The sequence below is a fragment of the Henckelia pumila genome, chromosome 1 (genome assembly GCF_033568475.1).
Source record: "Henckelia pumila isolate YLH828 chromosome 1, ASM3356847v2, whole genome shotgun sequence".
Lineage (NCBI taxonomy): Eukaryota > Viridiplantae > Streptophyta > Magnoliopsida > Lamiales > Gesneriaceae > Henckelia > Henckelia pumila.
In genome coordinates, this window is record NC_133120.1 from 112,976,687 (window position 1) to 112,992,987 (window position 16,301).

Here is a 16,301-nt window from a genome sequence, read left to right on the forward strand (position 1 = left end):
GATGACAACAAATCAACAATCAATCAATCACACAAATCCAAAACAACTCCAAAAGTTGCTCTTGATTTTACAGTACTTTTTTTTTTCAAATTTTTATACTTTCATCTTTGTTTCATGTTTTCATAAGTTTACAGTGTACATTTTAGTTCATATTACTGAGTTTCTCGAGCATTTCAGCACCATGTTTTTATATTTTTATGGCAAACCTTTGTCATTTTGAATTTTTCAGTAACATAGTTAGAGTTTCTATGGCTATTAAGAATTCCTTCATTGTTTCTTATGTTTTTTGTTGTTTAATCTATGGAATTGAGATCAACGATGAAATTGGAGCTCACATTCGCTTGGTTTAGAAGTTAAATTTTTATTTTTATTTTATTTTAGTACGATCGTCCTTGGCACACCCGCAACACAACTCACTCCCTAATTTTTAGGTGCATACAAGAAGAGAAAATAAAGGATGGAAGAAGAAGAAATAGCAGCACCGAAACAAACATGAGAGAAAATATATATTTTATCTATTGGATTATAGCTATTGGGCTTGGCAGAACTACCGTTGGTAAATATTTGGCAAACAAAAATAAATAAATTGGGCAAATGAAATCCAAATTTGATTTTGGAAGTTTGACTCATATACTTTAACCCGTGATTTTTCACGTGATATATGTATATACATAAATATTTTATATTAATTAATTTCAATGTTATTTTAAAATCAATTTGATATTTAAAAGTTTAAGAGTGATAATTATCTAATTAAATTTTTTTTAAAAAAATACATATCTAATCTAAAAATAAAAAAATATATAAACAAAGATAACGATTGTAAGTTTGGTAAATAACATTGTTTCTCATAACTAAAAAAATAGGAGAATGCATAAAATAATGACTAATTTGTCTAATAATTTTGGCTTTATTGAAAATTAAGTTATGATAAAATCGTAATTTTATTTCAAATTTCACGAATTAATTGAAATTTAGTTAATTAAAGAGACCTTAAAATAATAAGATATATTATAATAACAACACGGACATCAGAATTGGGGGGGACATACTTGTACAAAATCTTTTATTTCACAGTTTTCTTATCAAGTGATGTTTATTTTTATTTTTTACCAGATTTATAAAAAAGCCATTTTGGGTTGAACAAAATTTTGTTAAAGCACTAGAAAATATATCCAGCTGACCGAACGTGTTCAAGTCAATATAGTATTTGCTAGAAAAAGACTTAAAGAACCCTCTATTTTAAGTGTCGAGTTCTAGTTCATATAAAATTTTATGATATAAGGGACAACTAAATCTGTGTATATCCACCTAGTACTATGTAATATATATAAAATATTTATAAAAAAAATTGTAATAAAACAAAATTAATAATTAATTAAATGAGTGAAATTTTTACTTTTGTGTTAGGTATTTTCCTTTTTAACTTTTAGCAAAATATAGAAAAAATTAACTATGTTGTTTTAATTTATTAAAGTTATAATTTCAGCAGTTAACACTAATAATGAATTTATATTGTATATATTAACCATAAAAAGAACAATCAATGGGTATCATTATCCATTCATTTATATTATTATTGCAAAAAATAAAAAAGTATTTAAATCGTACATCTGATACTTTCAGTCAAAATACTTGTTAAATGGTGGAGGAATACGCTGATAATTTATTGTTATCAATCCATGCACTCTCAATAATAATTTCAACTTTGCAAAAGTATTTAAATCGGACATCTGATCTGATATGAATATGGACATAGCTACATAATTACAAGATGAACCGAGGGTGGCGTGATTTCTCGAAAATGCTCCCTTGCAAGAGCTGCAGCGCTTTGTCGGATTTCGGGTGTTTTGTCACAAAGTTGGACGAAGAGTTTTTCTAGCACCACAGCTTCTATCATGAGCAACCGTGAAAAGTATAATTCAGGTATACACCCAATAAACCCTGAGAGAGTCACCTCTTTGAGATGTTTCCGTCGTGGTGCTCCTGTTGATCCCACTTTTTTAAATAAATCAAAAAGTAACTTGACATCCGTTTCATCGAATACTTCATTACCTCTCCACACAAACTGCTAACCAAACACACAAACAAATTAACTTCTTACAATCATTCAGTGTAAAGAATAAAACCAAACTTACTTTTATCTCAAGTTTCTCCAAGCTAGGACAATTCCAAAACACCAAACTTACTTTTATCTCAAGTTTCTGCAAGCTAGGACAATTCCAAAACACGGGAAAGTAATATTCAGCATGTCTGCCACCATGCACACACATCATTTGAAGATTGAGATGCTTTAGATTTGAGAATATGGGGGGGTCTTCCTTGAAGCACATGCCCTATATAAAACAGAAATATTAATTAATATCACATCTAACAATAAAAGGTAAAAAAGAGTAGTGAACTGAATTTATGATTTTACTACTTGGTACCTCGTAGTCAGTTGAGTCGACACTGATGCGCACTAATTTATCGAGGTTAGAAGGCGAAAATCCAAGGAAGACACGACCAAGTAAGTAAAATTGATCCGATGAGTTGAACTCAACAAGCCCTGGGACATTGTCGAGGTGCAGTGAATACTTACGCTGCAACTTACAACACGCCAACGAAACAAGCTTGATCATGTCGCGAACCTCAATCGACACCACTTTCCTAGAAGAAGAAATCTCCAACCGCATCAACTTCCGATGTCCTACCAACGACACCTTTTTTAACCTGTAAGAACCCACGATGGACAGGTGTTCAAGAGCAGTACAATTTGAGATGAAAATCTCGACATCTCGATCATCCACGTGAAGGGAGTGCAGAGACAATTGCCTAAGTGATTTAAGGCCCTCAAACGATCCTAAGCCTCCACATTTTCTCTTCATCAATGTCCGAAGGGGAAAATTGTAATAGCCAGGCATAGCTTTGGTGTGATAAATCATGCGTATGTCGATGTTTTCTACTTCTTTTTCCAGCACCAACGGCAGCCACGTATGAATATTGGCTCCCTTCAGACAGGGTATATGCACCTTGAATACTTGCAAAAATCGACAACTTCTGTTTGAAGCCAAGAAACCATAAATCTCCTTCATATGTTTCGGAAATTCCTTTTCCAGTAATTGTTGAACATATTTGTCTTTTGATTGTTCAGAGGGATGTCGAGTGCTGTAGGAGAGACGAGTGATGTAAGTGTAGAGGTGTCGCCAACGAGTGGACAGGATGCTGGTGACAACAGCTTCTTGCCATGTCAATCGAGAGATTATGGCCACAAGAACATCGTCCGGCAATTCACTGATCTTGTAAACCACTCCATTCTCGCTTTCGTTCTTCATTCTGGATGATCAAAGAAAACAAAGCTAGTTAATTTTATTACATAAACCCAAACACTGAAATCTTCAAATCATAATGTCAATTGCCTCAATATTTAATGGGCCTAATATGGGTCCTAATATAAAAGACATAGACCCAGAATTCTCAAAGCCTCAGAAGAATGATGCAGATAATAGAATAAAACATGAAGTACGAGAGGACTGTTATGGCATTCTGTTATTTTCCTTGCGAAGTTTGTAACTAGCATTGCTAGGGGAGAGCAAGAGCTCTTTTACAGAGTTAATACTCTGGGTTTACATTTTATATTTCACATACATAAGCTTACAATTCGCGTTCAGAATTATATTTGATCTATGAAATCTGGGTTGTAACAATTGGTCCGACCTGCCGAATTACCCGTCAGAAGAGATGGAATTTGAAGAACTGCTAGCAACAGCTAAGTGTGCTCTTTCTCATTCTTTCTCATCTCTTGATGAACTCATCTATCTTCTAGATCGAATTGAGGGACTTCTATCGAAAGTGGAGCAATCGCCAGCCAATTCCACGCAAACCGCTCTTTCAAAATTAATGGGCATTAATAGCAGAAGATTTCCTGAAGCATTCTAATGTTGATGTGCAGTTAAGAGTAGCTTCATGCATCAACGAGATTATTAGAATTACAGCACCCATTGCTCCTAATGATGATGAAAAAATGAAAGAGGTTTTTCAGTTGATCGCATCAGTTTTTGAGGATTTCTCATACACTACCGGTGAATCTTATTTTAAGAGGGAAAGCATTCTCGACACCATGGCCAAGGTAAGGTGTTGTGTTATCATGTTGGATTTAGAATGCAATCAGATGACTTTTGAGATGTTTTGGCACTTTCTGAAGGCTGAAAATGTTTCATCACTCGTTATAATATTTTTGAATCTATGGTCGCGGTTATGACTAGTTTGAGAAGAAAGCGAGGAAATGGCTCCAGCCTTACTCATTCCCACTATGGCTTTCATGGAAAAGAACGAGGGAGTTTGGCGAAGGGCAAAGAAATTGGTCGAGGAAGTTATTCAAAATTGCGCAGAGAAGCTTGGAATTTATTTAACCCAAGCATTACAAACTTCAGATCAGGTGGTGATCAAGGAGGGATCAGTGGTGACTTCAAATTCGCTCAACGAGAGGAAACAAACTGGGCTGAAGTGCGAACAGATGGGGTGGATATCCACGATCGCAAGAAACCCAGAACATAGCACCATGGAGTTAATCATAGGGAATAATGATGGGAAGGCGGCCAACTCCTGTAAAGTCTGCTAGGTTGTTGGAGGAGATGAAGAGGAAAAGGTGATACAAGATGATGGGAAATTGGACAGCCAAAGAGATGGAAGGAAAATATATGGGCCATCTTTCTTCTAGACTCAAGCTTGTTTGTTGGAAAGAGGAGGAAGCCCATGACCCAGTTAAAACTATTAGGGCTGAGGATTGGATACGTGAGTTTGGGGAACAAAGTGTAGGCAAAATGTTTTGTAATGGTAGTAGTCAAAAGGAGATGGGGCAAACACAGGGGGTGGAGGAGGGTCCAAAATACATGGGTTATCATTATCTAAGGCCCATAGTTGAAGAGGAAAAGGCCGATAAATACAAAATCAATCAAAACTACTACTTTTGGGAAATTATAAAACCTTCTTCAATCGCACTTAGTATCAGAATCCAGAACTGAGGCAAGAGAACTTGCAGGAATCTGAGGTAATGGGATCAGCCAACTTTGGCGTCAGCGGCAGGTCGCCGCCCGCCGACGGGCGGTTGTGGTGCTGGTAGTGTCATGGGCGCTGAGGCTTGGAAGTTTGCCGCATCTACGAGAGTCGTGGAAAGGGTTGAACAAGCAACAAATTTATTAGGATTTAGGACAAATGGGTTTTCCTTGGGTTTGGGTCGAATCTGTCTTTTTTTTGCCAAATAGGTAGCTGGAATTCCGATGGGCTCATGCAATTGACATGGGCAGATTCCATCAAACCGAATCTAGTAAAGATGAGGAAGAAGTCGCACAGCCTCACACAAATTATTCCATGAGTTTGTTGCTTTTGATGCATTGGGGAATGTAGAAGTTGGGTTGAAAATTTATAAGTTTCCTGGAGTGTTATGGAGTTTCACATAGTGGTGAGATTTTGCATGTTGAGAACTTTGCATTAACACCAGTATTCTGGTTTGCGGCTGAATTAATTGCCATTGAAGTGATGGTTGCTGAGCTATACAAGTTGGTGTCAGATTACCGAACTGAATGCAATCGGCGGCAGGATGATGATGCCCTTGCAATTGAGGATGAGGTAGATAAAAATATTGGAATTGGAGCAGTTGAAGCACGAGATTATTATGGGGCTCGACTGTGGGCATTTTACTCTATTCTGGAATGCTATGCTGAAATTGGAGATCAAGCCGGTGATGATTCATTGAATTGTGTTGATCAAAAAATAGTTTCAACTTTAAAAGTAATTGTCCAACAAATACATCGAGTTAGGGAAGGTGAAAAGGGTTCATTATCTTTAATCTGTGTGGGTGTGGTCCTCATAATTAACAAGAATCGGGGGTTGCTGATTGACAAAATAGAAACAAATGCTGGTAGAGGGACATGTGACAAAGTTAGTTTTTTTTTTTTTGACGTGGGAACCCGCAGCCGCTACCTTGCGGGTGTGCTTTGGGTAAGAGCCCGAACTAACGCAATAGCCTGCAAACTACGTTAGTCAGGTAAACCACACTAGGCAAGCCTTGTGTGACAGGCTAGCCCAAGAAGGTGTTGGTAGGGGGAATCGAACTCCTGACCTATGGCCAAGAGTTCACCTACTCCACCAACTTGGACACCCCATTGAGGGCGTGACAAAGTTAGTTTGCTAAGGCCACTGGTGCGTGCGGCAGGAACAAAAGATCTAATTCTTGTGGATGAAGAATATGTAACCATGCAAGATATAAAGACCGTGGGTGGGATTCATTGAGCAGCGGTATTTTCTTGAAGAAGACTAGAAGACTTGGGGGGTTTATTGGTTCTAGACTTTTGATGACTTTTATGGAGTTTAAAAGTCTAGAGGTATTCAATCTAAACTTTTATATATTCCATAAAATTTTAGTGATACTCAAGATGAGTTTTAAAAAGTCATGTGGTATTCAAAATGTCAATAAAGTTTTAAAGACTTCATAAAATTCTATTAAGTACAATAATTAAAACCTAAAGGTACAACAATAAAAAGTCAATAATTCTCATTGGTTCAACCTAAAGATTAAGATTGACATTCAAACTCAGATACTTTTTTTTCATTTCTATAAAATAGTCTCATACATATTTATTATATGAAAAATAATATATATACAAACATATTTTTCTATTTTTAAAATAAAATAAAAAATTTTATCATTCAAAAATTTTCGAATTTTACAAAACCTCGCGAGATTTAAAATCATATTTATTAAAGTTTTTAAACAAATATAATAATCTACGACAAAAAATTATAATATTTCATTGATCATAAATTGAAAATAACAATAATTTTTTTATGAATAATTCATTATTTATTTTATAATTTTTTTAATATGTAGCTTAATTTTTATTATAAGGCAAAATTTTCGATGATGATTTTATTTACTTTGATATATATATATATATAAATATATATTTATAATATAATAATAATATGTATATGATTGATATAAATATTGATTTGATATATTAATGTAGTTTTAAAATTTAAGTGTGTGTATATATTACATAAATAAGTATACTATATAGAATTAAATATATTCAAATTTTATAGAGTTATATTAATTTCTTACTTACAATAAATGTAATACTACTTATTGATTTTTTTAAACCAAATTAAAAAGTAAAAATTATTTACATTGATACATAAAAATATTTTAAAGAAATACAAGTATTTTAATTTTAAAAAAATATAAATTGAAGTTATTGACACTAAATTAATAATTCTAGGAAATAAATCAAAATCATGAATTACAAAAGTATGAGTGCTCTAGAAAAATGTCAATAAAAATCTAGAAAAACAAATCTGCAAGATTCGGTGAAAATCTTTAAATGTCTGTGACATGCTATAAAAGTCTATAGAAATCCATCACAAAAATCTGTCATTTAAAAAAAAAATTAAATGTCAGCAACAATACACCCCCTTTGGATTTGCCCGGAAGGTGCAGGTTTTTTACAAAAGAGTAAACATGTTATCGATAACTAAAGTGTGGGCTAACCATATTCTCTTGGTTTCCGATATTTTGGTAATGAGCGCGACAACCTCGGTTTTGTGATAGTCGTGTTCGATGTTGGTTGGAAGGATGATAAATTCGTGGAAGATCATGTTCTTCACGTCTCAGCCTTGAGGACAAGGCTGATTTGCAAGAGGGAAGTATTGTTATGTGCCTCAATATTTAAGGGGCCTAATATGGGTTTTAATATAAAAGACATAGGCCCATGCTTCCCAAGGAGTCGGAATAATCTAAACGTGCAGATAAGAGAATAAAACGTGAAGTAGGAGAGGACTGTTAGGGCATTCTGTTATTTTCCTTGAGAAGTTTGTAACTAGCATTGCTAGGGGAGAGCAAGAGCACTTCTACAGAGCTAATACTCTGGATTTACATTTTATATTTCATGTATATAAGCTTACAATTCAGCGTTCGGAATTATATTTCATCTATGAAATTTGGGTTGTAAGACATATTCATAAGCTATGGATCCCTTTTCAAATCGAATATATGTGGACTTTGTACACAAAGAAAAGTGAAGTAGTAGACTCCAATCACAATGCGACAAGCACTATAAATGGAATATGAGAACCCAAATTGTAGCTACCTGATCTCATGCAACATAATACTAGCCACCAACTAATATTTTTACTTATAAAATAATACTTTTTATTATAATTTTAAACTTATCTATAACTAATTTAATTTTAATGAAGGAAAAAAATGATATAAATATAGAAGTATCTATAACTGTGCTAAAATATAGACTTTTAAAGATTTGATTTGGATTAGCACATTCTCATAGAATTTCTGGTTTTTGGGAAATTTTACGGTCTATATAAAATTTTCTAGTGGAATTATTTTCCGGTGACATCACAACTAGGAAAAAAAGCTAAACTAATTTATCCCTAATGTTTATTTCCCAACCGAAAAGGCTAGGGTAACTACAATAACTTGGATTTTACCCTCATCGAACGTGAAGGCTGTGGATCCCTTCGTTGTAAAATAATAATAATAAATATAAATAAATAAATAAAAGTTAAAAATTAATGTAAAAGGCATAACCTGATAAATAATGGCATCAATCCTATATTGTCACCATAACAGTTCTAAACATAAAATCATTCCTAGAAGAAAAATTTTTCAACATTATGCATCAAAGCAGCCAACGAAAGGTAAATTAATCAACTAAAAATAGAGGGATGAATTATACCCTTTTGAAGCATGGAGATGTACGCCCCACAATGTATTTGTTATACCTCGGATCAATGAAATCTCGAAAAAGACTAGACCTTTATGCATACAAAATCTATTGGATTTGGCCCTATGTTTTTCACCACCTTAGAAGTCCCAAAATGTTCTCGAAGTAACAAAGACATCCAACACAAAAGTTCTAAATATAAAAATCAATACTGGAATAATTTTTTTTGCATCAAACTGTCAATGAAGGGTAAATTAATCGACCAAAAACCGAGGGACGAATTATACCTTTTTGAAGCATGGGGATGGACGCCCCACGATGTACATGAAATACCTTGGATCAATGAAATCTCAAAAAAGACTAGACCTTTATGGCACACAAAATCTATTGGATTTGGCCCTATGTTTTTCACCACATTTTGAAGTTCCATTATATTCTCGAAGTAACAAAGACATCCAGCACAAAGGTTCTAAACATAAAAATCAATACTGGAATAATTTTTTTGCATCAAAGCTGTCATGGAGGGAAAATCAATTGACCAAAAATCGAAGGATGTATTATACCCTTTTGAAGCATGGGGAATTGGGGATGGACGCCCCACAATGTACTTGAAATACCTAAGATCGATGAAATCTCGAAAAAGCTAGACCTTTATGGCACACAAAATCTATTGGATTTGGCCCTATGTTTTTCACCACCTTTTGAAGTTCTATTATATTCTCGAAGTAACAAAGACATCCAACACAAAGGTTCTAAACATATAAATCAATACTGGAATAATTTTTTTTGCATCAAAGCTGTCATGAAGGGAAAATTAATTGACCAAAAATCGAAGGATGTATTATACCCTTTTGAAGCATGGGGATGGACGCCCCACAATGTACTTGAAATACTTAGGATCAATGAAATCTCGAAAAAGACTCGACCTTTATGGCACACAAAATCTATTGGATTTGGCCCTGTGTTTTTCACCACCTTTTGAAGTCCCACAATGTTCTTGACTTAACGAAAACATCTAGCATAAAAGTTCTAAACATAAAAATCAATACTGGAATTAATCGACTAAAAATTGGGAAATTAATTATACCCTTTTGAAGCCTGGAAAGGGACGCTACACAAATGTTCTTGAAATTCGTCGGATCAACGAAATCTCAAAAAAAGACACGCGAAATCTCGAAAAAGACTCAACCTTTATGGCGCAAAAAGTCAATCTGAACCCCAGCAATGCTCTTGAATAGTGACATCCAACACAACAGTTATAAACATAAAAATCAATACTGGAATAAATTTTTTTTGCATCAAAGTTGTCAACGAAAGTTAAATTAATCGACCAAAAATCAAGGGATGAATTATACCTTTTTGAAGCCCCGCAATGTCGTTGAAACACGTCGTCTCAACGAAAAGATTCAATCTTTATGGCACACAAAATGTATTCGATGTTCTCGAAGTAACGATGACATCCAACACAAAAGTTCTAAACATCAAAATCAATACTGGAATAATTTTTTCTGCATCAAAGCTTTCTACGACGGGTAAATTAATCGACCAAAAATCGAGGGATGAATAACACCTTTTTGAAGCCGCCCCTCGATGTTCTTGAAATAGTCGGATCAACGAAAAAGACTCAATCTTTATGGCACACAAAAGGTAAATTAATTGGTACTGGAGGTGAGTCGAGAGCCGCCGGATCTAGATGGGCGTTTCTTCAACTAGGGTCAGGGTTTTCTATTCTAACGTTTTTTATTCGATTTTGCAGATTTTATATTTATTTCTTCCATCTCTTCTTCTCTGCTGTATTATTTGCCGTAGGTTATATACCAAACGAATCGAATCGAGCCGAATGATTGTAAAATTTTAAGTCTTGAATTTGGCTTAATAAAAGTATATTTGAGTTCGAGCTCCGTTCGAAACTCGATAATTTCAAATATTTTGGCTCGAGTTCGGCTCGAAACATTCGAACCTATTCGTGAAATTTTGCTTGGATGTTATGGTTCGAAAAGCTCGAAATGTTCGAAAAGGTTCAAAATGTATATATATATTATATAATTATATTATATTAATTAAATATTAAGGCTCACGAACTATTCACGAACTATCGAACAAAATAATTTTGGCTCGAGCTCGGCTTGAAAAAAAGTTCGAACATGTTCGAATTCGTCTCGAGTTTGATAAGTTCGAATACGAATCAAATATTTATCGAGCGTACTCGTAAAGCTCACGAACCGACCCCTAAGTTATACATACCACGCTATTTATTTTTTTTCAAAATACTTGCATATACATAAATTTTTTATGTTAATTATTTTCACATTATTTTTAGAACTCGCATAATGAATAAAATATTTAAAAATTTAATATTGATAATTATCTAATTTAAATCTTTCAAAAAAAATTCTAATTGAAAATTTTAAAAATAAATATAAAGATAGTGAGTGTCGTTTTGGTAAATAATATTTTTTTAGTAGTTAAAAAAAAGATTCTATAAAATGAATAATTTGTACAACTTTTTTTGTTTTGTTGAAAATTATGTTAGGATATAATCGTAGTTTTATCTCAAACTTCACCAATTAATTGATAATTAAAAGTTAGTTAATTAGAAAATCTCCATTTTAATAATATTTTAATTTATATGTATGCATTGTGCACATGTTGTTGATTCGTCCAATAATATATGGAGATTTAATCCAAATGTCTTGTGTGTCGAATAATTGAAAATTTAAGATTTGGATTTGTATTTTAAACAAATGATATTTTGTGCAACAAGTTGAGGAAGTATATATATATAATATATATTCAAATGTAAAATGAATAATGTATATCATATGTTTGTTTGAAGTACTTGGGAAGATCTCAAATCAATTATTCTCGTTTGATATCTTAATCGACGTCAAGCGAGGTGAGACTGTCATTCTTTTGTCATATATTACATTATTTTACATTGATTCAACGACAAACATCAATGTTTTTCAACGCTATAAGAGAAGGAGTTCAACAATATATTATTTTCGAATTTTTAGTCTTTAATCTTGAAAATAATTTATATGAAAATGCTTTAAAAATATAAATATATTATGTTTATGTCATATATAATATCTGTGTATTACGTTAAACACACAACGACAACATGTGCACCTCAACTACTAGTATTGTTGGAAGTACAATGTTTTGATATTTGACCCAAATTCGAATATGTAATACCCAGATAATTCATAAGTCCATTCATGATTTATAAAAAAAAATTAAATGAACTTTAACATATTTCATTTGATTAATTATGATTTAAATGATTTAGTGATTTAAATATTTTTATTGTTTTAAATTATTTTTAAGTTATATTATTCATGATTTAAAAGAGTATTCTTGATTAAATGATTTTATATTCTTAAATTACTTTAGGTTATGATTATGCATATGATTCATGATTTACGTCTATAATACTTTAACATTCTCGGTTGAGATAACCATTTCAGGGCGAGTTTGATTCTAAATTCACGGAACGTAGCTAACCTATGCACGAGATCGTAAGAAATCTTGTTACGAGTATTTCAAGTATAATTTTGTTATAGTTTTATTTTAATCAGCAAGAGGAAGAAATTATAGTACTTCGATTGAGTTGTGTTAAACTCTGAAACCCATTTGGAAACATTAGTTTTTTTATTTTAAAAAGTGCTTTTTTAGTGCTTTTTTTAAATAAAAGATGTAGTATTTTTGTGTTTGAATAAACAAATGAAAATCACTTATTTAATTAATGAATGTGTTTGAATGAATACTATTTGTAGAGCTTTTTACTAATATATATATATATTTATGTTAAATTTATAAACAATCTAAAAATATAAGAAAATTAAGAATGACAAAATAACAATCATTTGTGTCATCATTCAAATTAGTATGGACTGGTTGATCTGCTGATGGTGCTATTGCAGCATATCCAGTTGATATAGAGCCTTTAAATACACATTCCAGTAAATCTAAATTCTTGGGTCCTCTCAATCTAAACTTTGCATACTCTGGATTTTCCTGAAATGTGACACATAAATAAATAAATAAATAAATAAAATTTTGATGAATAATATAAAATAAATTATAAAAATTCCGTACCTTAATTTTGTCCTCCCACCAACTATTATCAGCTTGCATGGTCATTTTATCATGATCCCAACCAAGACCTGTCTCATTATTTCCAATAAGTTGTGCCCACACTGCAAAATATTTTTTCATTGCATCCCATTTATTTTTAAATTGTTTTTTATTTAAAGAAACTCCTGTTCTCTCACAAAATTTTGAAATCAAATTTGCATAACCTTATTTGTTTAAATGTTTGGTAGGCTTATTGTCAGCTTCAATTTCCTTAACACAAAATTTTAAAAATATTTCGGTATTCTGATCAGTCCAATCTGCCTTATTATTCTCATCACCAGCAACTCTATTCCCATCACCGGCAACTCCAAGATCAATAGCCTCAATCATATATCTAGATACTTGAGTTGGATCTGATACTCCTCTTTTAGGAGCTAACTTTGAGTGCATTCTATATTCGAAAAATAATGATTAATTAAAATAAAATAAAATCAAATAATAATCCAGTTAAGGGATTAAAATTATTTGGGTTTAAGAATATACAATAACATGTTTGAATTTGGGGATTTTTGGGCAAATTGCCCTTAACAATAACCCAACCATAAATGGAACAGCACGCCCAAAGCAAACACTTTAAAGAATTTTGTTTTGACAAAATTGTTATCTACTCAATTGTGAAAGGCACATTCTTTCACATCAGTATTCAAGCCTAAGCAGCATTGCCATTGATATCCGAGGAGTAATAAGTCGACATCCATTGAAAATTAAAGAAAAACAAAACAAAACATAAATTTCTCATGCATTTATATTTACACCAATATGAGCTAAAAAAAATCCAACACATCGAAAGAGTTGGCCCAGAATAAATCAAAATTGGGCAACAGATACCATGGAATCAATACAATAGTCATTCGAAAAACTCACAAAATCCAATAAACATCAAAACGAAAAAACAAATCGAATGAATGAATATAAAAAAAAAAAATTGAAGTATATAATTTACCTTGTTTTTCCTTGGCACTTTTGATCGGCAGATTAGCAGAAGAAAAAATGTTTGCGCGGCTGAAATATTTGGATGTTTAGGTTAATAGTTGAAATAAAAATTATAAAAGCAGTTAAAAAGCCATATTTTTGGGCTTTTTTATTAAATCACTTAAAATCCCATTCAAATATTAAAATAATCACAAAAGTGCTTCTTTTTTTTTTTTTAAAAAAAAAGTGCTTCTCCTAAATTATCTACTATTTCCAAACGGGCTCTGAATACATTTTATATAACCAACACACGTGTTGTATTAATTTTGCTTCACCCCACTTATCGACTCTCTACCCCATCCTTAATTATATTGTTCCCTATCACCCCCTTTCACGTTTTTCTTTTCTCTTTTCTCTTCTTTCTTTCATTTCTTTCTTTTTTTCCTTGATCCTATCGGCTTTTCCAAGATTATATAAAATGACTAATTTGTACAATTTTTTTTGTTTTGTTGAAAATTACGTTAGGATATAATCGTAGTTTTATCTAAACTTACCAATTAATTGATAATTGAAAGTTAGTTAATTAGAAAATTTCTACTTTAATAATATCTTAATTTATATGCATGCACCGTGCACATGTTTACTAGTATACTTTATGAGTTACTAATTTATGATCATGATATATTTTTTTTATATATATAAATCAAAACTACCCTTACAAAATTACAAACACATTGCATCTTAATTTTAAAATAAAAACTCATAAAAACGAATTTTAGTCATTTTTTATTTATCTATAACTATCAAATATAACAAAATAGTTTTTCATCATTATCTACACTTTTGAATTTTTAAATGATTATATCCTTGTTCTATATGAAATAATATCACAAAAAATTTTATTTTGATAAACATATTAGAGTTTTAACAGTATATATTATTTTTGGATTTTTAGTATTTAATCTTGACAATAATTTATATGAAAATGATTTTAAAATATAAATATATTATGTTTATGTCATATATAATATCTGTATATTACGTTAAACACGCAGCGACGTCAAATATTAAATCATGCAGTTAGAGAGAATAAAAAATTTCCAACCTACATCTTCTAAACAAAGACTTCTATGAGACAGTTTTACGAATCAACTAATATATATATTTTTAAAAATAGAAAAATGTATAAGTAATATTATATATTATAAATGAAACTCACATCGTTCACAAATGTTATGAGTTGATTCTGAAATGTCTATCTTTTGTGTAATTAAATCGTTGTTGAAAAGAGCAGATGTTTGTCTCTTTCTTTGGTAACTTGTATAACGATGAGCTAAATAGTCGTTTTTTTTCTCATTCATTGATTGTCGCCTATTACACTGTGCCAATCTCCAACAATGTTGTTGATCCGTCCAATAATATATGCATATTTAATCCAAATGTATTGTGTGTCGAATAATTGAAAATTTAAGATTTGGATTTGTATTTTAAACAAATGATATATTGTGCAACAAGTTGAGGAAGAATATATATGTGAATATATATATATATATATATATATATATATATATATATTTGATCGATAGATACTTTTTTGATTAGTATGAATTTTTTTATCGAAATACGCACGCACTATTATTCTTTGCATTTAACCGATTGTGAGTGTTTTTTTATTAATATCTTATATTTGATCCTTTACTACCTTGAAAAGTCCTCATGATCTATGAATGTTTGAATTGAATTTGGATGAGGGTGTTTTGAAACGTGAGTTGCGGAGATTGTAAGTTTATGAGGTTAATTAGTTTATGATTGAAATTTTCAAGTGTTAGTAGGTTGGATTTGAATTTTTAAAATTATTGCTGAGGCCATAGCTCCATAATATTTCTTGACTATCATTGTTGATGTTTGGTTGTTAGTTTGGTGATATGAGTTTTTTTGAAGTTTTTGTTAATTATTGTTTTGCTTGGGACTGACAAAAGTCTAAATTTGGGGGTATTTGATAAGCGTATTTTATACACTTAAACTAATTATAATTTTTATTGTTAATTGTTTGTTTTGAGTAGATTTATGCGCGAGTTTTGTTGTTTGTGTGGATGTACGGGATTATTTAGATTTTGTGGAAAGAGGAAGAAAAATGAGATTGAAGAAGAGAAATTAATAAAAAAAGATTTAAGGAGGAAAAGAAGAACAGAGAAGGAAAAAAAACAAAAGAAAAGAAACGAGAAAAGGCTATTGGGCTTCTATTGGGCCTTGAAGGAACAGTTAGCGCTAAGTTTTAGCGCTGTAGAAGAGAAAGAACAGCAATCGCTTTGGTCCTGGAAAGTTTGGGAAAAAAAATCAACGAGACTCATGTGCGCCCGCGCAGTCATTTGAGTGCCCGCCCCGTCGCGAGATTTCAGTGTTTTATTATTTCTGGCAAGTATTTTTTTGGGCTTTTATTGGGCTTTTGTGCACAGTATAAAAAGAGAATTGAAGTCAGATCAAAGGGAGGCCGCCACACACATACGTACATAAGAGATTTGGAGCTGA

At 31.8% G+C, this 16,301-nt stretch overlaps 1 protein-coding gene across 5 annotated transcripts; it reads right to left on the reverse strand.

Moving 5' to 3' along the window:
- Positions 1-1,551: 1,551 nt before the first annotated feature.
- LOC140887943 (putative F-box/LRR-repeat protein At3g58880) lies at positions 1,552-10,471 on the reverse strand. Of its 5 annotated transcripts, XM_073295570.1 has the most exons (5): positions 10,291-10,470; positions 10,076-10,194; positions 2,430-3,315; positions 2,190-2,336; positions 1,552-2,071 (listed from the first exon to the last, which is right to left on the reverse strand). In XM_073295570.1, exons 3-5 carry the CDS (start codon positions 3,312-3,314, stop codon positions 1,760-1,762), a joined length of 1,344 nt encoding a protein of 447 aa, XP_073151671.1. In that variant the 5' UTR covers position 3,315; positions 10,076-10,194; positions 10,291-10,470; the 3' UTR covers positions 1,552-1,759. The 5 variants fall into 5 exon arrangements, with proteins under 5 accessions (XP_073151671.1, XP_073151688.1, XP_073151698.1 ...); XM_073295587.1 differs by lacking the exon at positions 10,076-10,194 and having other exon boundaries at positions 10,291-10,471; XM_073295597.1 differs by having other exon boundaries at positions 1,552-2,068; positions 10,076-10,468.
- Positions 10,472-16,301: the final 5,830 nt, after the last annotated feature.